Genomic DNA, 26,464 nt, shown 5'->3' with positions numbered 1-26,464 from the left:
GGGGCGGGGTTGCTGGAAGTAAAGCAAGGATCTGGATGAATATGGGAAGAGGTTGGGAGCCCTGACAAATGGTAGTCGTGCGTTGACATTCAGTGGGATTGGTTTCTCTGCGTTCCGAGCTGTTCGGGGTCTGTTTTGACGATGGGTTTTGCGGAGGTTTTGACAGCCCCTTTGCCAGCGGTCTCACTTGTCGACGATGAGGTGCATTCCGACAACATTAAGGAGACAAGATATCGACCACTTTCTGTGTCTCAGAAATGTTTTGACACTGTTTCAGTCTCCTGTGTGAGTAAACCTCCCTGCTCAGCTCTATATGTGAGTAGGCAAACTCACAGGAAATCATATTCACTCCGTTTCACAGTCTGTTGGGGTGAATCATTCACTGTGTGCATTGTTTTAAAGCCAGATTCACTCAAAGTTATGGAAAAAAGTTTATGCTGCTGATTCAACATTGATTACATTGAGTTGCAATGTGCAAACCCCATTAAGGTATGAACATATTTACTGTTGTTTGGGAAATTTTCATCTACAAAATCTAGTCATTTCAATAGGAATCCATGCGATCAGGAATTTTGTGTGAGGGCAAAAATTTCTCAACACAGATTTTGCAGTGTGTTCAAGTTGTTCATGCAGATTCACCACTGTGTCCAACAGAAAGCGTCTTGGTTTGAAAGTGACTTCTGTGTAAGCTGAGCTTCATACATTGCTACACTATTGACAATTGACCATTTTTGTTGGCAAACTTTTGATAATGTGACTGCACCTTTACAGGTCGATTCTGTGGAGGATATGTAGCAGACTACGGCAATCTGGAGTACTTTTTTATTATTATTTGGGACTGTACCACATCACTCTATTGCTACAGTATGTAGACACCTAAATCAAGTCTTAATAAATCAGAAAGTGTTTTCATCTACACCACAAGACTTATAATACTCTTCTCCATCATTTGATCAGTTATTGCTGTCAATAGAAAAATAGAAAGAAAGCCCCAGTGGCCTATCCATAACATATTTCCAATAATTGTATATAGAGGGTGCACAGGGTCATACACACAAAAACAAAATACCATCAGGGTAACACACATGACACTAAAATAATGCAATAAGCAATAATGAATGAACAGTAAAATGGAACACAAAACACCTTAATAATATACGTTACTAATAACAACATTGTGAAGAAACAAAATGATAGAAAATTATTAAATTATTTGTATAAAACAAGTTTGTGTCATGTGTCACACGGGGTAATGTCCCTTTACTGTTTTTCGCTGTACATTCTATGAAAATTCATAGTTTTTACTTCCAAAAAATAGACATTTGACAGTATTTTAAAGTAAAATGACATATAATGTGGTGTTGGTAAACCATTTACAGTTTTTCACTGTATATATAGGCAACTTACAATGAGCCCATTAAAAGTTTTTTTTTGTAGTACTTTGACGGTATTTTTTCTGTAAAAATTACAATTGTTTTTTTACATTGTGGCACATCTGTTGAATTTGTCCCTTAGTGTTTCAGTATATTTCTTGAAGTTGTTAAAGTACCCCTATTATGCCATTTCAAATCTTGCCTTTCATGCAGTGTGTAATGTAGCTGTGTGAATGAAAACAATCTGCAAAGTTGTGAAGCCGAAAGTGCACGATAAATAAAGTTATTGTCTCCCAAATGAAAGAATCAACTCTGAACAGCCTAAACGTCGTCAGTAATTCAAATCCCGCATAATGCCCGCCCTCAAACACTGTAGCTTCGTGTGGTTAACGTTAGGGATGTGCCTGAATCTGAATACCATGTTCATAAAGGAAATGACGTGCACTTTCAGAACCCCTAACGGGAATAAATGCGAGAAAGGAGGAAAAATATATTTCAATGCTTTCTCTCGCAATTATATCATTGGGTAATTATTAGGGCTGTGTATCACCAGCAAAGTCACGATACGATACATATCACGATGCAGAGGCCACGGTATGATGCGTATCACGGTACGGGACTGTACTAAATTTCACCTCAGCAGAATTTAGTAAAACAGCTGTTTATTAAACACTGCATACTATAGTGCCATTTCTAACTATTGGCAGAGCAGGCAGTTGACCTTTGCATTATGAAGGTCCTCCATAAGTGTACCACAGTACAATATAGGTCAGTGGTTCTCAAACCTCTCCATGAAGTTCCCCCAGCACTGCACATTTTATAATCTTCCCTATCTGACACACCCACTTCAGGTCTTGCAGTCTCCACTAATGAGCTGATGAGTTGAATCAGGTGTGATAGATGAGGGAGACATACAAAATGTGCAGGGCTGGGGGTACTCCAGGACAGGTTTGAGAACCACTGATATAGGGAATGGCATATGTTTCATGTTTACATTGGGCACTCCCCACCAGGTACAATATTCTGATTGTTTGCATTTTGTTTTTAAGCCCATAAATAATAATGTACTCATTCTAATAAATATATATTGTAATGTACTCATTCTAATATATTAAAAATCATATTTACATTGCTGGTAGGTTATCATTGCACAAATTAACACACTCTCTACGTTTAAAAATAAAAATTAGAAGAGTTCTAATCTAAACTAATGCGCTGTCTTCACTGTATCTAATGCACACACACGCTCAGTCACTCACACAGATCATTCTGCACGCACAGATATTCAGAAACAAACTTTTTAGTGCTGCTCCGCAATTTTATCAATAAATTAGCTTAATCGCTCAAGAGCTACATTATCTTTCTCAACAAGGAGCTGGTAACATCATTGTTTCTAAAGCAATTAAAGCACGGCTTCACTGTTAATAGAGAAACTCGGCAAAACGGTGGTAATTCATACATACACAGCCTCTCTCTCTCATAAATGAACACTTGATAAATTACACTTTTCTGAGAATAGAATATTGAAGTGGAGATCACTAAACTGCAAGCTTACCAGTGTTTTCAGAAAGCAAGCGCATTTATCCACAGTGGAGAGTGAGCGCGTGCACATGGTTGTCAGGTTGACAAAGATAAGTAGCACACTTAGCAGATATTTCCGTATTGTGCAAGTGGGAAGCTCTGTTTTGGGGATTACGTCTCTTTATATCAGTGTTACGGGGCTGACAAGATGTGAGACATGCGGATCCATATGCAAGCTTTTATTTAGAAGAAGACAGAGACGTGGTCATGAAACAGGCATGGGTCAGATAAAGGCAGACAGGTATATGGCGGGCAAAACACAAGAATAGTCCTAGGGCTAGCGTAGATCAACGATCGGCAGACAGAATCAAAAGGGACAAGACTAAAGGGATAAATCCAGGAAAACAGGCGAAGATCAAAAACCGAGAACGCAAGGCAAGGCAAGACTAGACTAGACTAGACTAGACTAGACTAGACTAGACTAGACTAGACTAGACTAGACTAGACTAGACTAGACTAGACTAGACTAGACTAGACTAGACTAGACTAGACTAGACTAGACTAGACTAGACTAGACTAGACTAGACTAGACTAGACTAGACTAGACTAGACTAGACTAGACTAGACTAGACTAGACTAGACTAGACTAGACTAGACTAGACTAGACTAGACTAGACAGCTAACGAGGGCTCTGTAGTGTAGCTATCAAACTGATAAATGCTAAACAATACTCGGCAGAGGGAAGGGATCAGAGTGAGTGTTAAATAGTGAGGGAGTGATATGAAACAGCTGGGTACAATCAGTGTTAACAGCTGTGTGCAATCCGTGCTGAGTGCAATCAGTGCAATGAATGATGGGATATGTAGTTCGGGGTGATGTGCAACAGTGTGTAGTGCGAGAGTCAATGAAATTGGAAAGGGTGACCTCTGATGGCTAGCAGATGGAAGTTCATGGACCGGATTCGTGACAATCAGGCAACCCAGTTGTGTTCCTCTGCAGCCAGATTAAACCTTTAGAAACCTCACACTTTTCTACTCAATTTTAAACAGTGTTCTTGTATTCAAATTTAGCGCGGTCCACTGCTGCACACGCGCCACAATATCGATACAGCGCCAGCTCACTTTTTACTTTCGATATTCACAATCACACTTACTCTGTGTATACTATGGAACGGTAGTACTTAACACACATTTTACAAGATTAGATGTTTGTCAGTGGTGGTCAGGATCTGCAAATCATTCGCCATCGTCCTATAAGTTACTCTGTCCTATCCTTGCTCTGTTTATGTGGTAAGTGAATTTTATGTACTGTAATGTAAGAGGCTGTACCGACAGCAAGCGGCTAACCATGTCCCTTTAGTGGCTCCATAGAATGTGTTTTCCGTGCCTTTTCGAATACTATTCGGAACTATTCATAAATTATTTTAATTTTCACTTCCAAAAGATTAGGCTACAAAGAATCAATGGTAGAAATGTCAACGTGTGATTCACAAAATGCTTGCTCTTAAAAGATGGCTCAGTACCCAGTTTATTTGAACCAGCTGGCTCCACTGAATCACAACCTGTAAAGTATGATAAATAATATATTTTTATATTTTCTATCGAGCATTCATAATACGGAACTATGACAATGGGCGAATCATTTCCAATACCTGCTGTACACAGTAGACCAATCACAACAGACTGGGCCATCTGACCAATCAGAGCAGAGTAGGCTCACGGAAAGGAGGAGTTTAGAGAGACCGAATCTTAGAACTGCTTCGAGCAAATCGTTTGAGAATCGGTGGAAAATGAGGTGATATTAAATGCATATTTTGAGAAAACTGACCTTGCATGCATGTAAGCCTATTGTAGGAGACTCCCAAAACAATATTAGGAACCTTAAAAAAATGGCATAATAGGGGCACTTTAATTGGTGTGGTGTAATGGTTAACAATAGGTTGTAGGTTCAAATCCCTCTAGGAGTGATCCATGAGCTTATTACTCTCTTCAGCAAGGCACTTAACCCCAGTTTACTCTGGGGGGGTTGTCCCTGTAATAAGGCTACTGTAAGTCACTGACTGTCTGCTACATATCTACATACTTAGTCTTCAGAATTGTAAGCATACAATTCAAATTGTCATATCCAGAGAAGAAGCCATCTTTTGTAGTATTTTCTTGTTTGTGCCTTGCAGTGTGACCACTGTGTTAGGACAAAAAAATTAATCATGTACGCTATGTCTGCTGCTTAATATTGCGCTAACTCCTGCTTAACATTTCAGCTCTGAGGATCTTCCATTTTGTGTTCTTATCTCCAAGGCCACGGCGCAAAAAAGCATTTGAAATATCTGTGACCCATGATCGTTCAATCTTCTCTATTTCCCTCTCCGCACAGCACCTGCAAGACATGAAAAAGGGATAAAAGGAACATGCAGCTGTCAGCCAGGATCACGTCCAAGTGTGTGCGTCACATTCTCTTTTTCTTTTCCACCCACCTAAGCTGGAGGCAGATAAGAAATATTATTTCCTTGTTTTGTAAAAATTAAGTCTAATGGATTTCATTTTGACCATCTTCAATATTTAAAGTGAAATTAGTTTCTGAATAATTCATTAAATAAATAATGGAGATAATGATACCATGATTAACAAATGGTGAAACATGTCAGCATTTCATTCCAAACTCCTGTTGTCCTTGCAGTGGTTGAGCATTGTAACCAATTACAGACATTTCTATTGTGTGCATGAATCAGAGCGAAAAAGCAAAAATGAAAAGCATCGTAATTCAGAATCATTTCGGATTAGCTAGATATCTTACCACTCACTTGCAATGCAGATGCTGTATCATCCGTACACTGAAGTGAGCAATGCGACAAAGCCAGAATAATCAACATGACGCAGAGTAAGTAAGAGATTTATAGTTCATTGCAAACAGCTTAGTTTATGATAATGGGAGTGTTAACAAGAGTTCCTGTGCACATACAGTCTGTGCACATACAGTCAGTGAGCTCCAGTGGAGCGTCCAAGAAATTTGATATGGGGTGGCCAGGTGGGGATAGTAAAAATCTTTGGGTGGCAAACCAGAAAGGCTGTTGCATGGCTATGCAGCTTGCAGTTTTGTTGATTTAGAACTTGCTTGGGATTAAACTCTTTTTTTGAGAAAAAAAATCATACTTTTTCAATGAAACTTTGGGTGAAGTGTTTGGGTCATGCCTGAAAATATACATAGACAATAACAATTACAATTATATGCCAATATCATAATACAGCACATGTAGACAATAACAATTACAATTCTATGTCAATTAAGATCTTGGAGGTGTCACATCTTTATTTACTGATGTATAAAACCACAGTATTTTAATTCAAGAACACTTTTTGGCTTTTTTTTTTTATGTGATAAAGTATAGTTGTCAATGACTTTTTTCTATTGTAAATTCTTTTAATTGAAATTAATCGAAAAATAGGATTTGATCAGCCTTATAGTAAACCACTTCACCTTTTCTTGCATTTCAATCCAGTCTTTTTATATGCAAGACTCATCTGTAACTGCACTGATTTAATAGGCAAATTAAAGGCTGTCTAGCTCATTGGATTGGCCAGGGATATATTTATTGCATGTATTAATGTGTGCTGCTTCTAGGCTGTGGATAAAATGAGCTGAATGGTAGCAAGCTATTTATGGGCTGATATGAAAGCTTGAAGATGACTGAAAATTGATTAATTTCAATAAGAGCTGGATATATAAGTGGACATGGTATAATATCGAAAGAGACAGCCCTTTTCGTGCACGCCAGGCCGGCATTGTAAGTCTTTATTTATAATAAGCTCACATGGCAAAATGGAGGCTAATAAAGTTCTCATCAAAATGATGCACTTAAATCATTCTGTTTCCAATGTAATGCCGTATCGGAGAGAAAATTAGCGGGAAATAGGAAGGGGTCGACTGTGGTTTTGTAAGCCATTAAGAGTGTCAGGTATTATGTCGTTCTTTTTAAGCTTGACAACCTTAGCATTTTTCAGTCTCCCAGAAAACGGATTTTGCTTAGCTCTCTCGGAAGCGTTACCAGCACAGCGATCGTGTCTAATGGATTTTCCAGCTCCGCAATGGCTGAACACACAGAAAAGTTACGGCGAGACTTACAGAGAGAGGTCATACAACGTCCTCCTTAAACTTTTATTTTAATGCTGCAAATGTTAATTTTTTTTAACATGGAGCTGAGGACCTGCCAAAGGGTTGCAAAGCTGGTGAGATAGTGTGAGAGATGAGAAGCCTTGTTGAGGAACATATGAAAGTGGTTTGAGAACACCACACGATAAGCCAGTTTGTGTGAGAGTGTGTATGTGAGGATCCATCTCCCTGATCATTTTGCAGGACTTGCAGGCTAAAACGAAAATTCTTAATGGTTGCTCTATAAAAGCAGAAATACAGCAGAGGATATTTGGTATGGAATTATTAAAATCGTACCAAATATGCTCAAAAATATCATACTTGCTTTATATTGCAACAATATGTCTTTCTTAAAGGAATAGTTCACCCGAAAAATAAAAAATTGTTATCATTTACTCACACAACCTATGTGGCTTGCTTTTTTTTATCAAACCTATTTTGTGAATTTTGGATATCTATTTAATGAAAATCCTTGTAATTCATTTTAGTCACATATTAGAAACATGCCATTAGAATTTTCCCCACATGTTTGTGCCATTTTTGCAGAACTTTTTCTAAAATAAAATATTTATATTTATTATAACACAGCATTTTTCACACATCTTTGCACTGTGCAGGTAAACATATTAAATATTTGAACTTTTTTTAGTAAGTGTTTTATTTTGATTGTTTTTAAAATTATTCATTTTATTATTACATTTTAATCATTTAATTATTAGCTTTTCATCAACGTGGTTATTGGTTAAATGTGACTTACATTTGCATCAGTTCTACATACAAAGTGATTGTGTTACTTTAGATAACTTGCAGTACACCAGTTGAGTGGTATGGGTTAATTTCAGGCTACCTTTATGTTCTTTTTGGAGTTTAAAAGTTGTAAGTCTTTCATTGTATGTGCGCTACTGGTAAAAATGTAGGCTTCTACATTGTTAAAATAAATATTCTGTTTCAGATAAATGCTGTTCTTTTGAACTTTCTGTTCATCAAAGAATTCTTAAAAATGTTTCCGGGTTTTCACACACAAAAAAAAGGATCATGTGACACTGAAGCCTGGAGTAATGGCTGCTGAAAATTCAGCTTTGCCATCGCAGAAATAAATTTCATTTTTAAAATATATTAAAATACAAAACAGTTATTGTAAATTTCAGCAGATGTTCACAATATTACTGATTTTACTGTATTTTTAAGAGACTTCTTTTAAAAACATAAAAATAAAAAAAAAGGTGAATTTCAGAATTAAATTTTTGAGTGAACTATCCTTTTAAGCCTGGGAAGCCGGCATGGCAATTGACTGAAAGGAGCTGAACCACTAATAACAAAGCACATAGCGCATGGCTTGCGCATCTCAAGCTCATTTGTGGGACAACGTGATTAAAAAAAATCAAGAAGGCAAAGGCTGTTTCAAAAGTCAGTGGAGATCTGGAAGGCCTGTAGTGAGCGTGTCCTTTGGAAGGTCAACTTTATAATCAATGGATGAAAGAAAAGGAAATCAGGAAATCACAGAGAAGAAAGCAAACATACTGTGCCACAAAGACTTGAGCATTTGACCTTTAAGGGGTTTTGTTCCGTGGTGAGATCAGAATCTGATAAGAAAAAAAAATTCTCTTAGCAGTCGTTGCACAGGGAGAAGCCAGAGATACTCAGACGGTGGATGCCTGTCACACCTATTGTGCCGTTGCTCTTTGAGAAAACAATGAGTGTCCCTGTGGACCCAAGTACGGCCACCTGCCACTAAATGGCAATGGAAGAGATTGCTTTGACAGTAACCTGCAGAGGAGGCAACCTTGGGAATGTGCGTATTTGCATGTGTGTATGTGAATGTGTAAATTAGACACAGAAAGGTCAAAACTCCTGTCTTATATCGTTCTTTGAGCTTACAGTCTCCAGTGCTCAGCATGCTTTAACAAGCATGATCAGGTGTCTTTTGGAAGTCATACAAAATAATTTTCAAATCAGTTATTTCATTTTAAGTAAATGTGCCCATTTGTTTGTTTATTGCGCTTTTAACTTCGGTTTATAGCTCATTCAGGAGATGAAAATGAGATGTCCTTGAGATCTCTTTCATTGGCCTTTTTTTTGGGGGGGGGGGCATTTTTAGCTATCTAACTCTTCTTTTTGTTAACAAAGAGTAGAGTTCAAAAGCAGCAAGAAGCCAGTGGAAAAGAGCGATACAGATGAATGTAATGTTCAAATAAACAGGTATTTCTAGAACAGGCCACAGCCGCTTCAAACGGTACCTCCAGGAGACAAATATGGATTCATTTCTAAAAGGTGCGTCATTGACAGTTAGAGTGTTGCAGGTCTGGTGAGGGAGGTATTGATTTTCTCTGTCTCTTTCTAAGGTACTAGACTGAATATTTCAAAAATAAAAGACAACATAATTAAATCGTTTCACACTAGTGTTTTCTTTCTGATGGATCAGATTGTAGTAGCTTGGCTGAAGGAGATGGATATGTACTGCTGAATGGACAGATAAATACACAAAATAATCATCCAATCAAATTCATATCACACTAATCTAGACTCTAGACTACACTCATTTCAAATTTTGAGAAATAGTTTTGTCATGCATTTTTTTCATTACACATCCTTACTTTCATCACCCCCCAATCAAATCAGTGAAATTTGAATAACTAATATTCAAACATGTTTTATTCTTTTTTATATGCACTATTATTAATAAGCATTGTTATTTTCACTCAAAAAAAGGTGTGAACTATTTTGGATAACTATTTATGGAAATTAATTTAACAGATACAAGAAATGTTCATACATTTTCAGGAGTTATTAATATTATTTTCACCACATATTGTTAGTTTTCTATCATTTTGGGTCATTTCTTTAAAGTAGGATTCACGAATGCTTTTGTTTGCTAAACTTCTTTGACATTAAAATGAATGGTATATGACATGACATGTCATGTATTGAATGGCAGTTTTCCGAGCTGGTAAATCTATGACAGCGGGCACAGATGGGAGATTTAATCATCTGGACATAAGAAAACTTACAGTTATGAGTAAAAAGAAATATTTCATGAACAATTGACAGCATTAGTCAGTCTAACAAATTTTGGTGACAGCAAAAATGCATTAAATAGGTATATTTTTAGTAATGGTTTTATTCTAATGTTATTTTTTATTTGAGCTGTTTATTTTGAATTGTACACTTTTATGCTTTATTCAAATCACAAACCTGATGCAGTTCCCTTAAGAATCAACTAAAAAACTAAAACAACATAGATAGTGTGTGCTATTAAGTGATGCTGGCAGTGGATGCAATTCATTCTTAGTGAATTCTTCCCTTAGTATTTTGACTTTCTTTGAACATGCATCCAATTTTGCCTGTCAGTTCCATCAAGAAGTCTTTTTTTGCTGCAAAATATGTATTGAATGGCAGTTTTCCGAGCTGGTAAATCTATGACAGCGGGCACAGATGGGAGATTTAATCATCTGGACATAAGAAAACTTACAGTTATGAGTAAAAAGAAATATTTCATGAACAATTGACAGCATTAGTCAGTCTAACAAATTTTGGTGACAGCAAAAATGTGAGAAATTGTAAATGGATCGATAACTATATCAAATACGGATGGGTTACCATGGTTGTTACACCACTAGCCTATTAGTGAGATTGATTAATGTATCTCCATTCTTTCTTGCATTTGTTTGCTTTGGTATTTTTAGCAGTGCTTCTTAAATTGGACAATGTTCTGTGAGAAAGTCTGTTGGAGAAGTTGAATCTTTAAATTAATTCCTTTTAAAGCACCGCCACTACAGCCATACACATTTCTATGGACATCTTTGGCCACTGCGACACATCTATCGCTGTTGTTTTAAGCATCCTGCCATGAGTGTTGTGTTTTCAAGATAGTGTGCTGAGTTCAAAATAGCTAAAAATGGGTCTCATTGCACTCAATCCAGCTGTTTTAAAATATGAGAATGTGTCTTATTTTAAAACCCCTCAGAAACATGGTCGCTGAACCTGAAACCGGCCCAATTATACAGACAGATAAGTCGACCGATCGTTCAGACAGCCCATCAACCAGCTAGCTTTGAAAATATGTAGTTTTGCACACACACAAGTTACAAAGTCTGTTTATTTGATGAAGGCTGTCAGACTGTTTTTGTGTGTTTTACTCTGAAACCGACTCTCCAGTCAGCAGATATATATTTTTCAGCATTTTTGTGGTTTTGAGGATTTTTAAGCTTTTTTCAAATTTGTATTTATTTGTATGAGTGTGCAAAAGAAAATAGATGGCTATACAACATCCTCAGACCTCTGGTAGAAATTATAGCAGCAAATTAAAAGTGCTGTTCCATTTAGGGAGTTGGGATTACTTGCCTTCAAGAAAAAAGGCAAGAAAGTGGAGAGAAATGCTGAAAAAAATAAAGTGTTAAAGAGAGATAAAGCTAGGCAGAGGGAAACGCAAATTAAAAGCTTACTAACATCCCAAAACTTAAGTCAGTCCTTCTTGACAGAAGCATTCTGTGTATTTTATTATTTATCAAATGTGCCTTCTGGGGAAATATTCTGAGTGCCTAAGACTATTCAACACAACAAGGGAACTGTGAATTAGAGAACGCAGACATCCCAGCCCTCTATTTTCACTGGCTTTTGTCTTCAGAATAATCACGCGTGTACTTAAGTTCTGTGAATAGGGATGAGTGCCTTGTCTATGTACATATATATCAAACTCTGTGACACTCTACAACTTGTATGAATGCAAACAGCATGTTGAGGTGAATTGGCAGGCTGAGCAGAGCTGCTTCTGCTTGTTTACTTGTAATCTTGTACCTCTGGTGAGGTGATCAACACCACAGTAGCTTCAGGCTTCTTTAGTGTCCTCGCGTCACACTTAAATGAACACCCAGAAAAGCCTCAAGGTTGGTGTCTGTACTTCCTTAAAACAAGCCGGGACAAAAACCTGGAAAGACACCAATAAAAACGTGTCACACAAATTTGATATGTGATATGGACACTTTATGGTATTCTAGTGTGGAGTGGTGTTCATCTTCATGTGACATTGGATGTGGGAAAACCGTGATCTTTATATTGTGAATTTATAGATTAGTGTATGTAAAAATGTTTGGAATTGGCTGCTGACGGTCATGACCTGAGGTTTTAATGCCTCAGACTAGAGGTCTACACGGAGGACCCGAGACCCGAGGACCCGGGATCCGTATGGTTCGGGGCTATATTTTAAATGGTCAGCCGGGTCCGGGTCGGGTCCCAAATCTATTACTTCGGATCCCGGGTCTGTTTAACATTGTGTGTAATACCCGAGTCGATCGGACTCGGAGAACACCCGGCCGTTATCAGAATCAGTCAGTGTGTTGTTTTGTAACTTTCAACTTGTAAAATTAGGATGAGAAAAGTGTGAGTCGGTAATTTGAAAACACCAGCGACGTCATCAGAAGCAGGGTGAGCAGAGTTAATGCACACGCACGGTGATAATGGATACCTTCATGAGTGATGTGAGTTATTATTGATAATTTTTTTTATAATATTATGAATGAACTGTCTTGTTGTTATATCTAAAATTTTTGCTCAGACTCGGCTCAGAGAGCACAGAGATGATAGCAAATAAGTAAAGCTAACGTCAGCAGCCATGGCACTGGACGAGCAATCGTTATTATTATCCAAATGGGCAAACAGTCTAAATTATTATGCAAGTTGACTCGAGATACAAAAAGTGCAAAACTGCAAAGTCGCATTTGTCATCCGTCACCGTGACAGCAAGTGGACTTTTGAAACTGGAATAATGAGTGGATTACGCATTTCAATTGGCAAGAGAGGAATAACACGGATGGCAAGGAGGATTGTGTGCATCACAGTCAGGGAGAAGGCTTCTTACATTAGGTAAGACAAAAAGTTTAATTTCTTTAAAAAATTCTTTAAAAAGTCGCAACTTTATTGACTTGTTAATAGCAATTTGCTGTGGAATATGTGCCGATCGGGTCCAGTCGGGTCTGTGTCTTCCCGGCCGGGTTCGGGTCCATCTTTCAAATAATTGACGGTCCGTGTCGGTTCCGGGTAGTACATTTTTGACATTTCTTGGTTCTGCTCGGGCCCAGGTCCAACTTTCAAAATAATAGACGGGTCCGGGTCGGTTCAGTGTAGCATATTCACGGGTCTCACAAATTTTTGGACCCGTGTAGACCTCTACCTCAGACCCACCCCTTACCCCCTACCTAAAATGTACATATATTTATTATTTAAAAAATAATATATGTATATGTATTTTATTTTTCACAGTATTAATTGTTCTCTCTCTGTGTGTATATGTGTGTGTGTGTGTGTGTGTGTGTGTGTTTGAATTCATGTATTTTTTGTAAATATATGTTAAATATTGTATGGAAAATATTTACTTTTATGAAGTTGACTGTCTTTTTACTACTACTATTAGATGTATAAACCTGAAGAAAAGCTGTAGCTGTTAATAGAGTAAATGTCGTGATTACTAGTGAACTATCATTTAGAAATCTGTCAAATTTGCTAAATGTTAACAAATTTATTTTACATTTTTAAACTTAAATTTAATTTAAAAAATGCTTATATTTATTTCTATTGATATTTAGTTCGTTTTATTATTTACATTATTACACTTTTTCTAAACTTTTCCTTGTCTGTTTGAAAACCTTTGGCCATGACTAGAGATGCAAAAAGGTGGAAAATGTCCAGTACATTTCGGAAATATTCCAGACATTCTGGAAACTTTCCAGGATGTTTTGGTATATTCCAGAGATTTTTTTTGAAAGTTTCCGGAAATTTTCCATCCCTTTGCAACCCTAGTCATGACTAATTAAAGGTGGGATGCTCAAGTCATTTATGATTCATTTAGTAAAAAAAAACAAAAAAAGATTTAGCGATTTTAGTCATCCCTGAAAAGTATTCCCAGATGCATCTGTATGGCCACCTGTTTCTTTACTTAAATAGTTATTTAGTTAAATAGTGCTATTTATCATGTTTTCATTTATGTTGTGTAGATTAGATTTGTTGTAATTAGTGTAAATTGTTTCCCTGCTGCATTTGTTATTGCCAGACTAATTACATTTTGTCTGTGCACAGTTTTTATCTCACTTTAGAATAAAAATAGGTTTATAACAGCTATGTTGCTTTGCATTGTCCACATTATTCTTTTGCAGTTGTAGTACCAACATGCAAACAAATAATAAACAAATGTGAAAATAGTAACCTTTAACAATACACATTTATAACCTAAATATATGCAGTTTAAAGGCAAATCCAGCATGAATCAACCTAGCAACTGAGCTTTGTTTTTTCTCTCTAAATTTGAATGAATGGCTCAAGAGGTTTGGGATCGGCCCATTGAAAGACTTTTGGTTCATTTCGAGTTGGATTTGATCAACTGAATGAGCGATTAACTCTGTAATCCGTCCAAGCATTTCAATCGGTTCAGCTGATTCAGTTTCTACTGATAACTTGGGTTTAATTCAGTCCAGTCTGCGAAATGGGTTCAGCCAGTTTATTAAAAAGAACCAATTCAAAAGAATGCACCCAATAGGATGTCAGTGTGACTAATGTTTTTGTAAGAAACACACGCCTTTCTTCCATGCCAATGAGGTGTATTAATCACTTTGACACCTCCGACTGATGTTCGTTTCCCATTCTTTTAATTGTTTCCACTTCTCTGGGCTTCCGCACAGCTTCTTTATCTCGTGTCCGCTCTATTTTCCTGGGGCCTAAACCACATCCTTCTATACTATGAGCTTCCAATTCTGAGATAAGAGAAGGAAAAGAGGTCTGCAGTGTCCAGATTCTCCCCTCTAGGAGCAGATCTACACTCGTTCCCTGAAAACACGACCATGTCTTTAAGGTGGATCTCATTATCCCTGAGGGTATTTTTTTCTTTCTTTCTTTCTTTTTGAAAATTCAGCTTTTTAATAATATTTTGCAGTATTATTATAGTACTGTATTTTGATCAAATAGATTTCACTCACTCCAAACATTTTAACAGTAGTGTATGTGTATATTTATAAAACATGTATTTAAAAAAAGCATTCTTTATATGTAAAGTAGTATTCGTTTCAGAAGGCCACCAAATGCCACTGCTTTATAGCATTCAAGCGCCATGTTGCTTATAAACACCTTATATTAGTAGAGCAAATGTGTTTGATAGGTGTGCAGAGTTGGTTTGTTTTTGCACAGTGGGAGCATTTTAATGAATGTATACTGCTAGCATTTGGTTGACTTTGTAATAATAATAATAAGCTTGTAATGTAATAATGCCTTGATACTTATTGAGGCATTGTAAATGTGCTTTCGAAGTTTATGCTGCTTCAAAATAGCACTGCACATTTAAAACCTCCAGAAACTAGGCTAATTAAACTGCTTACTCAAAATATACTGCCACATGGCAGCAGGGAAGCTGAGGATGGCTGTTCTTTGTCGAGTGCAGAACTGCCCAAAGGAGAATGAGCGGTACAGTATCTGCAAAAGGGAGGAAAACAACTATTAGTTGTACTCCAGGCCATTGGCCTGCAGGGCTCAGAAAAGGCGGTTCAGTTCATGGTTGTGAACTCACTTGAATGTTTTTGTCCTCTTATTTGTGGACAAAGTGTTTCTTACACCATATTTGTATCTCAGGCACCTAGCAGCATCACACAAAAAGTGCTGTGTGCAGAAGAAAAAACAAGTGGTTCATTCACACTAATTAGCAGTCCAGACATGTGGTTTTGTGAGGAGGACTTGAAGCCTGTCCGATCTCTCTGCTGTAGCTTGTTTTCCCAACACACACTACCCTTCAAACTCAAGACCTATCAATTCACATCACAACTTGTTAGATTTTGTCATTCTGAAGGGAAAGTCGTGAAACAACGTATTAAAATGTTTACTGAACATCCTGAGCGGATAATATGAGTCACATCTGCGAATGTCATATTACTCAAACGTAGTACATTTTTCACCGTTAGGAGACTGTGAAGAGCGGCACCAACTTAGTGTTATAACCCACTTCGCTTCATCAAGCATAACCGCCATTGTCAAAAGTGACAGAATGTTTGGGTCAGGGGGAACCCATGTGCGTGTGTGTCTGGGTTGGTGCGTGTGTGTGAGGGTAACAGTTTGGTGCCCTCACTGTCCCCCGTCTTTGTGTTGTGCGGGTCTGCTGGTCGTACAGAGAGTTCTGTGCTGCCGTACATTATTCCTCCGTCAGTCAAGCGGAACCATGCAACCCTCCAGTATCAGACCTGAAGACCTTGCCACGTGTATGTGTGTGTATGCGCATACACACATCTGCATTGTGCAGCTGTGAGTGTGTGGATGTCTTTGTGAATGGCATGCCCCTTTTTCCCAGTACTACCTGCAGTGGTGCGGCAGGTGGACCTGTTCAGGCATGGGATAATGGGAAGGACTATCTTTTATTCCTGCAAAGACATTAACACAATACCCCTTTTTTTCCACAGCCACCATTTAGACAGGAAACATTTAAAAGGGATAGTTCACCTGGAAATAAAAATTCTGACATTGTTTATGCCCTCATGTCATTCAATACCCTTATATGGTGTTTTTTTTCCGTGGGGAAAATGTCCATATGATTCTGAAGTTGCACTACTGTTCAAAAGTCTTTTGATGTTTTTGAAAAAAGTCACCTATGATCCTTCAGAAGTAATTCTAAAATGCTAATTTGGTGCTCAAGAAACATTTAATATAACTGTTGTGCTGCTTAATATTTTTTTTTAGAAACATTGCTATATTTTTTTTTTTCAAAGTTTTTTTGACGAATAAAATGTTCAAAAGAACAGCATTTGTTTGAAATAAAAATCTTTTGTAACATTTTGGTCAATTTGATGCATCTTTGTTAAAAATAGAGATAAAATAGATAAAAATAAAATAGAGAGAGAGAGAGAGAGAGAGAGAGGTAGAGAACAGAATGCAGTTTAATGTTATTTGTTATTGACAGCCAACCTGTATTGTGTTTGCATATTTCCAATTGAAAAAGGAACAGGACATTTGAAGAGCTTATCGCTTGACAGTATTGTCAATAGCCATTAGTGTAAATCACAGCCTGGAAAATTCAAACTTAATAGATTGTACCATGAACAAAAGCAGTCAAGATACTTCAAAATGAATGAACTCTACTTCTTTAGTGTCAAATTCATAGTTTGGAAAACAAAAAAGTAGATAGATGCTAAAGATATATCTGCTAAAACACTAGTCGGAGGCAGGTGGTACTCTTTGGATATTCTTATTCCATATTCCATAAGATGCGCTATCAATATTTTTGATTAATTTCACCCCAGAAGAGAGAGAGAGAGTAAATTTTAAATGCGTCTGTCTGTTAAAAGTGAATTTGCAAGGCAAGGTTTAGGTGTACACTAGCATATTGATGGACCTAAAGCTTACAGACATCAAGTAAAAACCACAGAATGTCTCGGTTACGTATGTAACCCTCGTTCCCTGAAGAAGGGAAGTTCTACCCGTTTGAGGTGAGAACACAGGAGGATACCAGCTCCACAAGAAGGCTATAGAATTTAGCGAATGTGTTAGGGGTCGCCCAGCCCGCAGCCCTACAGATATCTGTCAGCGAGGCGCCACGAGCCAGTGCCCAGGAGGATGCAACACCTCTTGTTGAGTGAGCTCGCAGCCTGAACGGGCAGGGCACACCCTGTGCCTGATAAGCCAGGGTGATGGCATCCACTATCCAGTGGGCCATCCTCTGCTTTGAGACGGCATTCCCCTTCTGCCGCCTCCGTGACAGACAAAGAGCTGGTCTGAGGTCCTGAAGCTTTGCGTCCGGTCTACGTAGCACCTTAAGGCTCGGACAGGACAGAGCAAAACTAGGGCTGGGTCTGCCTCCTCCGAGGGCAGTGCTTGGAGGTTCACCTTCTGCTCCCTGAAGGGAGTAGCAGGAACCTTGGGCACGTAGCCGGGCCGGGGCCTCAGGGTTACCTGGGAATCAGCCGGCCCGAACTCTAGGCACGAATCATTGACCGAAAATGCGTGCAGGTCCCCTACCCTCTTAATGGAGGCCAATGCTAGCAGGAGCAAAGTCTTCATTGAAAGGAACTTCAGCTCAACCGCCTGCAAAAAGGCTCAAATGGGCCCTGCTGTAGTGCCGTGAGCACCAGCGTCCGGTCAATAGAGGGGGGCCGTGGAGGATTTAACCTTCTCGCCCCCTTAAGGAACCTGACGACCAGGTCATGCTTCCTCAACGACCTCCTTCTACGGGGTCGTGGTTAGCAGCGATTGCAGCGATATAAATTTTAAGGGTGGAGGGAGACAGCCTTCGCTCCGACCCTTGCTGCAAAAAGGACAGCACAACTCCGATCGGGCATCCTCGGGGGTCTTCTCGGCGAGAAGAACACCACTCAACGAACAGGTTCCACTTCAAGCGTAGGCGCTCTCGCTGAAGTGATGGTGTCAACTATCTCTTGGGGTAGGCCACTCAGAACCTCTGCGTCCCGTCCAGGGACCGGACATTAAGTTTTCAGAGGTCTGGACGCGGGTGCCAAAGGGTGCCCCGTCTCTGAGTCAGTAAGTCCTTCCTCAGAGGAATCGGCCAAGGAGAGGCTGTCGCGAGGAGCATTGGTTCTGGAAACCAGGTCCGGGAAGGCCCATAGGGTGCCACCAGCAGGACCTGCTCCTCATCCTCCCTGACTTTGCACAACAACTGTGCCAGAAGGCTCACTGGGGGAAATGCATACTTGCGAAGGCCCCGCGGCCAGCTGTGTGCCAGTGCGTCCGTGCCGAGTGTTCCCTCGGTCAGGGCGAAGAACAACTGGCAGTGAGAGGTTCCTGGAGAGGCAAACAGGTCTACCTGAGTGGCTCTGAAACGTCCCCAAACCAGCTTCAGGTCGACCGCTGTAAACCAATCTCGGGGACGGATGCCTGTTCGGCAAGTTCTCCACCGTGTCGCTGATAGGCCGGCCTGGGACACGGGGCGTTCAAGAATCGTGTCTTGTCCGTCTCGCGCATGTCAGCCAGTCACAGCCAGAAATGAAGCTCCCGGACCACCATAGTGGACATCGGACGACCCAGAGACCACGACGTAACCTTCGTCGCTCTTGGCGCGAGGTCCGCCGCGGTGTGGAGTTCTCTGCGAACTTCCGGGTCGTGACCACCATCGTGCAAGTCCCTCAGTGCCTTGGCCTGGTGCACTTGCAATGATGCCGTAGCGTGTAAGGCGGAGGCAGCTTCTCCACAGGCATCTCTTTTAGGGGAAAAAGCTCTTTTAGCGTGCTGAGGCGCACAGGGGAGATGATCATCTGTAACACAAACAGGGGGTAGTGCAGCCTGATGTGTGCAACCCACTCGACACGGGAAACCACCACCGCTGAAGCGCCGTCCGCCAACACGAAGAGCTCTCCAAGAGCGCGCTGAACTCGTTCAGTCTTCTTCTCTCAGTAGAGTAGTCAGGAGCAGAATGATGTGATCGCTCGGCTCCGAAGCGAAAAGCTGAATATGCGCTGCATCTGCTGCCTACTCATACTCACGCTGTGATCAGCAGCAGCTGGATGCAATAATCACATGCCAATGTGCATTGGCTCGTTTAGTTTACACTCGAAGTAGATTGGTCCCTCTAAGCGAGATCCCAATTCGTCGGTCCTCCGACGTGACGTCGAGAGTGACCAACTGAAAGGGAACTCCAGTTTTGATGCACTCGTCCCTCAAAATCCTATCCATATTGCAGGAGTTGTTTTCCACTTACAGTTGATTCATGAGAAGGCTTCATCTTCAGCTCCAGATGACCCCTGCACACCTCTTTGTGTCCACACACCACCCAGTAAGGCAAAGTGCATGTTGTAAAACTCCTGAGTTTGTGATGTTGTTCTGTTTGTGAGTGCAGGACTGAATGACCTTCAGGGGAGCCTGCGGAGAACATCAAACGCTGCGGCTCTCCTGAACTATCTTAACCTGTGCTATAGGCCTGCACATGGAGAGGACACACCTCACAGCCACTCAATCTCCACCGTCATACAGTTGCTCCTGGCTATATTTTTTTCTTTCCTCTGTGCATTCCTCATTCTGTTTATCATCCTGCCTATCTATCATTCTGTCTGTCTGTCTATCAATCTATCTATCTAGCCACTATCTGTCACATACTGATCCGCATACACACACACATTCTTGTTTCTTGGTCAATATCTCTCTCACATATCCTCTTACATATTAAACCTTGACATTCCAAAAAAATCTGAATTGCAGTTTCAATAAAGCTACCGTCTGAAACGTCAATCGATTATTGATATTTGTTGTTGTTTTTATTTATGTGGGGTGCAGTCAAAGCTTCTGTCTTGAATGAGAAATTGTAATTGAATATCATACTGGATTTTTGTACTTCACAAGTCCGCATTTTAGCTTGTTTACTATTCCAAGAACATCCTACTTGGACAGAAAAAATCAAACTTGCCACAGTATAACAAAAGGAAAATATGAACAGGCTGTCAGTCTGTGTGTTACTGGTGGGGATTTTTCAAAATAGCTGATTCATACACAAACAAAATTTGTTTCATGAGTGAGTCATTGAATCATTCATCATTAACACTTGCCATTAAAATGTGATCTGTATCTGCATGCTGTCCACATGCACATTTAAAAAGACCAACGTAAACATGTTTGTAATCTAGTTGTCTAGCATTCACATATCGGTGCCCGATAAACCCTTCCTACTGTTATTATGCACCTTCTTCTCTCAACGAGCTTTACCACAAAATTCACATGAAATGCTCAGCCTCCAGGGTTTTTAAAAGAAGCCCTATTGATATGGACAAAATGTTTAGTAAATGCACTGTGTTCTAATTAGTGGTCAGATGACGGTCATCACGTAACTGTAAACAGGAAGTTCATCAGGCCGATTGGTGCATAGTCAAACAATCAGATGCTAGCCGTTTTTTATGTTTAGCATGCATGAGGAGATCAGTAAATGGACTTTTTTTTTCATGTGCTTTTCATGTGAAGCTGAGACTAGTGGGCACATGTCTGTACAACCCTGTCTGTATTTATGAAAACAAGAAAGGGAACAAGACAGAGAGAGTAAGAGAGAATTCTGGTTTGGCATCTTCTTAGGGCTTGTTAACACACTTTGAGGCTGACCATTCTTGTATTCCCATGCCAACATCCCATCCCATAATAAAACAATATCATGCAGGGCAACTCCTGTGAATCCAGTGTTTTTCTTATGCAAACACTCAAGGTTTAGCCTTTGTCGCTTGATCCGCAGGTTTACCCTCTGTATGTCAGAGGCAGTTGTGGAGTGACAAAAAGTCTTCAATGACAATAATTACCTCATTCCATTAAAGCAAATTAGCCTAATTTACAAAAACATTGACTGCCGTTGTTGCTTCACGGAAACATCCATCTCTGTTTTTATCATGAGTGTGTTTTTTCCCCCTCCTGGCAAATGTTTTTGTTGATGCTTAGTAAGGAAGGGGAAAAAATAAAATTAACAATTTTCCCATCAACAACAGGCTGCAATTAGTGTATTCAGACCATTTGTGACAGCTGCCAAATAGCAAAATCACTCTGATTCTTGATTTAAATCTTCTAGACATCTTCAAGAGAAATTACAGAGTAAAACGTTATTATTCTCCCAGTATGATGCACTTTGTTTTTACGTTTTGAGCAGAACTTGTTAAAGTGGGCAGCATGCTTTCATGTGTCAGTGCTTATTCTGAAAACTGCATATTGGCCTCTTCCCCTCCCATTTGCAATTATTCACCAGATGAAACTGGAGCATTGAGCAAGCCATGCCGCAATTGGTGAAATGGATTCTATGCTTTATTAGCCTGTTGCATCTTTTGGCAAGAAACCGTATGGTAAATTGGATAGATGGATTGTCGTGCAAGATATTTCATGGCAGAATTTTTTTTTTTTTTTACATTTTCGCACAGCACTCTTAACAAGTGACTTGGTCCCGCAGTGATTCATGAAATCAATTTGTCTTGTTATCAGTGGGATTGTGGAAGAGAGATCAAATCAGTAGGAAGTGATTTTAGTTCCATCTTTCTTTCTTTTCAGTCCTGAGGGAAGAAAGAGATGAGCGAAGCGGCACTCAAATCTATTTGGAATGCTTTGACCCTCTAGTACTGGAAGTCTGCGAAGACTACGGTTCTGAACACTGTCAGAACAATATGCAGCTGAAGTTACACTTATGCCAAGAGGAGACTGGGGCTAGTTGTCACAAGCACTCTGTCTCTGTAATTGTAAAATTGTGTGCTATATCTAGTGGTATTTGAAATATTTTTTCAAATAGGTTTTTATTACATGAAATAGCTTAAATCATACAAATAAAAAAAGTAGTTTTTCTATCAAATTAAGATTTTCTATTGTATTTAAATGCACATTTATTTTAGAAATTGATAGATTTATATACTTGGAACTCATGCAAACCAAAAATAAGTAGATCCCTATCATTTAACCGCCACTGTAGACTAACTCATCCTCACTCTCATCACATGGAAGAGCTAAATCTGCACTATTGGCCTCTCCGTAAAATATGGTTATTTATACTTAAATACAACTATACTACAATAAACTCTTCAAATAAATAAATAACTGCAGTCATATTATTGATGCTACTATCAATAAAAAAAATCCCAATGGGGAAATACATTACTGCAAATCCACTGTGGTACAGCGCTGCCATATGGAAATATTGATATTTTCTCAATTTACAGCAAAACTATGTTAGACAAAGTTAAATTGTGAATAAAAATATCTTATTTACTTAACAAAAATGCTGCAAAAAAAATCCCACTTGAGAAGAGATGTTTAGAAATGAGGTTAATAGAGCAATTTCTGGAGCACTTCAACAGGTGTCTTCCGTGAGAGGGTGACAGTGGGAAAGAGAGTTTTGGACATACAGTACATTCAAATGTCATGTGACTTAAAAACAGCACATGATTGTCTACCTTAAGGCCTTACCATTTTAATTCCCATAGTGCAATATATTGCGCTTTTTTTTCTCAGAATAACAAGGAAATGAGTTGAAATTAATTCTTGCCATATGGCAACGCCGTACCAGATGGTTAACCCAAATTTAAGTATAATATTTTTACTATACTGTAGAAACTCTACCTATACTGTTGGGTCACGTATGTTTTAAATGCTGTTTATAACTTTATATGATTTTGAATTGCAATATTAGTGAGTCAAAGCAATTACTTTTTTTTCCATGCAGTGTAAGTCACTTTGGATGAAAGCATCTGCTCTGGAAATGTTCAATAGCTTTTAACAGACAAAAATCTTTAATTTATGTGTCTATACAGAAACTGACTTTCAAAAATGAACTTTAAGCGATAGTTCATCCAGAAATTAAAATGTGGAGAAATTTAGCTTTACATCACTTGCCCACCAATTGACCCTTCACAGGGAGTTTGACTGATAGGCGATCTGACCAATCATAATGCTGAATTTGCCAGTTTTCTTCGTCAAACAAACCAGACAGGAGAGCAGATTAACGTCAGTGGACTTGAACTTGAAAATGCTGTGTATTGACAACTTTCTGTGGTTGAGACAAGATACCCTCTGATGTTCATTTATTTTAATTTCGTGCCATAACTAGTAAAGAGGAAGAGATAATTGTTCATGTGCCGCTTGAACAGAACTGGGGTTCCTCTTTGTACCGCAATGTATTTTTCACTGCGTGAGAACATGATGTAGGCATGAGAGCGCCATGGCTGGGGGCAGGTCTTTGTGAAGGGTCAATTGATCCTCTGCAGTGAATGCCTTGTCCACCTTAACTGTAATAACTGCAATATGTTTGTACTGTATTAGTGTTGGGCGATATCCTCCATAGTCATATCGTCCTGTCGTCAGCCTGTGAGAACGCCAATACACAAAATGATCATGCTAATTAATTTTTTTATTTACTTAAATAGATTCATAGCCTGAACCAACTCCAGGGTAAGGCTAAAAGCAGCCTAATGTTAGTGTAATTTATTAACTACACATTATATATTTTTAGTCAAGCAGTATATGGATGTCATGTCATAAAATATTATAATTATAATGCTTACATATCCTCGGTTATTCAAACAGCAGCTACAGAAAACAAGCAAAGAACAATTACATTATCAAAGAACATAATCATTGACTGCAGTCTAGCGTGAGTTTATGCACTTTAAGAAACACTACCGTTATACTCAGTGAAGCTGTCTACGCTGAATGATGAATAAATCTCTTATACTTACATTGCACGTACATCGGCACTTTGTTGTTTATAATGAGAGAATTCACAAGAGAGCAGAATTCAGTCAGCGAGTGCACGCACGGAACAACAAAACTCTGATTGGCCATTGCATTCATAAACTCAACAGAATCATGTGTGATTGGTTATAACGTGCAACACTGTAAAAACGCGGAAAAATAAATATGATGGAACAAATAAGCCCTAATATTAATAAGATAATTGTACTAGCCTGATAATAATAATAATAATAATAATAATAATAATAATAATAATAATAATAATAATAATAATAATAATAATAATAATAATAATAATAATAATAATAATAATAATAATAATAATAATAATAATAATAATAATAATAATAATCGTCTTGTATCATCAAAGGCATCACCCACAGGTGAAATCACTGACTATCGTCTATACACAATACTATCATCTATCGGCACAACCCTATACTGTATATAACCATGATGATTTATTTAATAAGCAGCTTAGCATTGTAGGGGAGATAGATAATGACAAATGTGTGGGCAGTGAATGGGTGCCATCAGAATGAGAGTCCAAACACCTAATAAAAACATTAGCTGGTGTTAATTGATGGAGTGGTGTGGATTACTTGTGGATTATTGTGGTGTTTTTATCAGCAGTTTTGACTCTCATTTTGATGGCACCCATTCACTGCAGAGAATCCATTGGTGAGCAACTGATGTAATGCAAAAGTTTTCAAAATATGTTCCAATCAAGAAACAAACTCATCTACATCTTGGATTGCCTGAGGGTGAGTAATTTTTTTTTCCTTTTTTTTTTTTTGGTGAACAAGTCCTTTAACCGTAGAAATATGTATTGGAGTACAAATTGTGAAAACTAGTCCCGGTCTCCCATATACTTGGAGCATAAATGGTCCACTAAAGTTCTATGACTGAACTTCTGGTAAATGTGAAATAGAGCTCTAAAATTTAAGCTGTGATTAATCTAGACATGGCACATGGCACTCTCTCTCTCTCTCTCTCTCTCTCTCTCTCTCTCTCTCTCACTTGCTCACTCGCTCACTTTAAGTAGAGCTGAATCTGTGGAACTTTCCCTCAGGTGTAACTGAACGGACCATCTGCTGTTGTTGACCAGAACCCTTTCCAAACAACCATAGCGGGAGAAAGCATATGACTCACTCATTCTGTTTGCTATCTTCACAACTTTTAAGAAAAACTTAATTTTAACACTGCTTCTGTCAGAAAAGTGTGTTATTAAGAGAATCTCAGATTATCCTTTTTCTATATACTGTTAACATTATCAGATTTAAGTATGGTATGTTATCTTGGTATCTTATGTTTCCTGTTACGTTACTGAGTTCATTGCTTATATTATTGAATTTAGCCGCAACCGCATCATTTATTACCTATATAATTCATTTCATTTATTTATTTATTGGTCTGTATGTGGCTGAATTAAGTATTGAATCAATAATGCCTTGTCCACCTTAACTGTAATTGCTACAATATGTTTATACTGTATATAACCACAGCGTTTTATTTAATAAGCAGTCTAGCGTAGTAGGGGAGATAGGCAGTGACAAATGTGTGGGCAAGAGAAATGAAATGATGTTGGCCAAAATCAAGATTGCTTTGAACAGTTTTTGCATCTATGAGCAATGATAGTTTCATTGTTATTTAATGTCTTTCTTTCTTTCCTTGCAGTGAAGTTCGAAACCTGTCAGCAAAAAGAGGAGGTTTCTTTTGAGAGCAGTGACCCAAAGTTCAGCGTTGGGCCGGATGGCTCTCTTTATGCAGAGCAAGATGTGACAAATCTAACTGAACCAATCCAGTTCATGGTGACGGCCAGAGACAGCGTGGGCAAGTCTATCTGGGAGACCACTGTTAAACTGACCCTCGCCGGACACCCACCATCACCTCAAATTAAACAGGCAAGGACCAATTATGTGTAATTTATGTCAAATATTTATTCCTGAATATCTGATTGTGTCAGTTGTCTGTTTTATGTAAATAATTTAGCCTGAACTACTTAAGAGATTTGTGTCAACTCAATTTTGATAAACTATATATATTATCTTTATATTTTATATATTTTAAATGTAATTATATATATATATATATACATACACACTAGGGATGTTCATTTCGGTTATTTTTCCTAAATGACAACCGACGCTCGTTAACCGATTGTTAACCGTTAACCAACAAGATTATTTTAAATTAGAATTGAATTAAATTAGAAAGAATAAGTGTCTGTGACCCGTTAAAAAATACTAACATTT

General features: G+C 38.6%; 1 protein-coding gene across 1 annotated transcript in view; it reads left to right on the top strand.

Annotated features, from left to right (window-relative positions):
* The window catches only part of cdh4 (cadherin 4, type 1, R-cadherin (retinal)), a 279,171-nt gene that overhangs the window by 170,704 nt on the left and 82,003 nt on the right, over positions 1–26,464 (top strand). Inside the window, exon 5 of the mRNA XM_016235967.1 lies at positions 25,887–26,113. Within this exon, the coding sequence (XP_016091453.1) occupies positions 25,887–26,113 (227 nt within the window). The remainder of the gene's footprint in view (positions 1–25,886; positions 26,114–26,464) is intronic.

The sequence above is a fragment of the Sinocyclocheilus grahami genome, unplaced genomic scaffold, assembly GCF_001515645.1.
Source record: "Sinocyclocheilus grahami isolate Dianchi unplaced genomic scaffold, SAMN03320097.WGS_v1.1 scaffold2.1, whole genome shotgun sequence".
Taxonomy (NCBI): Eukaryota; Metazoa; Chordata; class Actinopteri; order Cypriniformes; family Cyprinidae; genus Sinocyclocheilus; species Sinocyclocheilus grahami.
The sequence above is the reverse complement of the archived record's forward strand: the minus strand, read 5'-3'. Positions and strand labels throughout refer to the sequence as shown.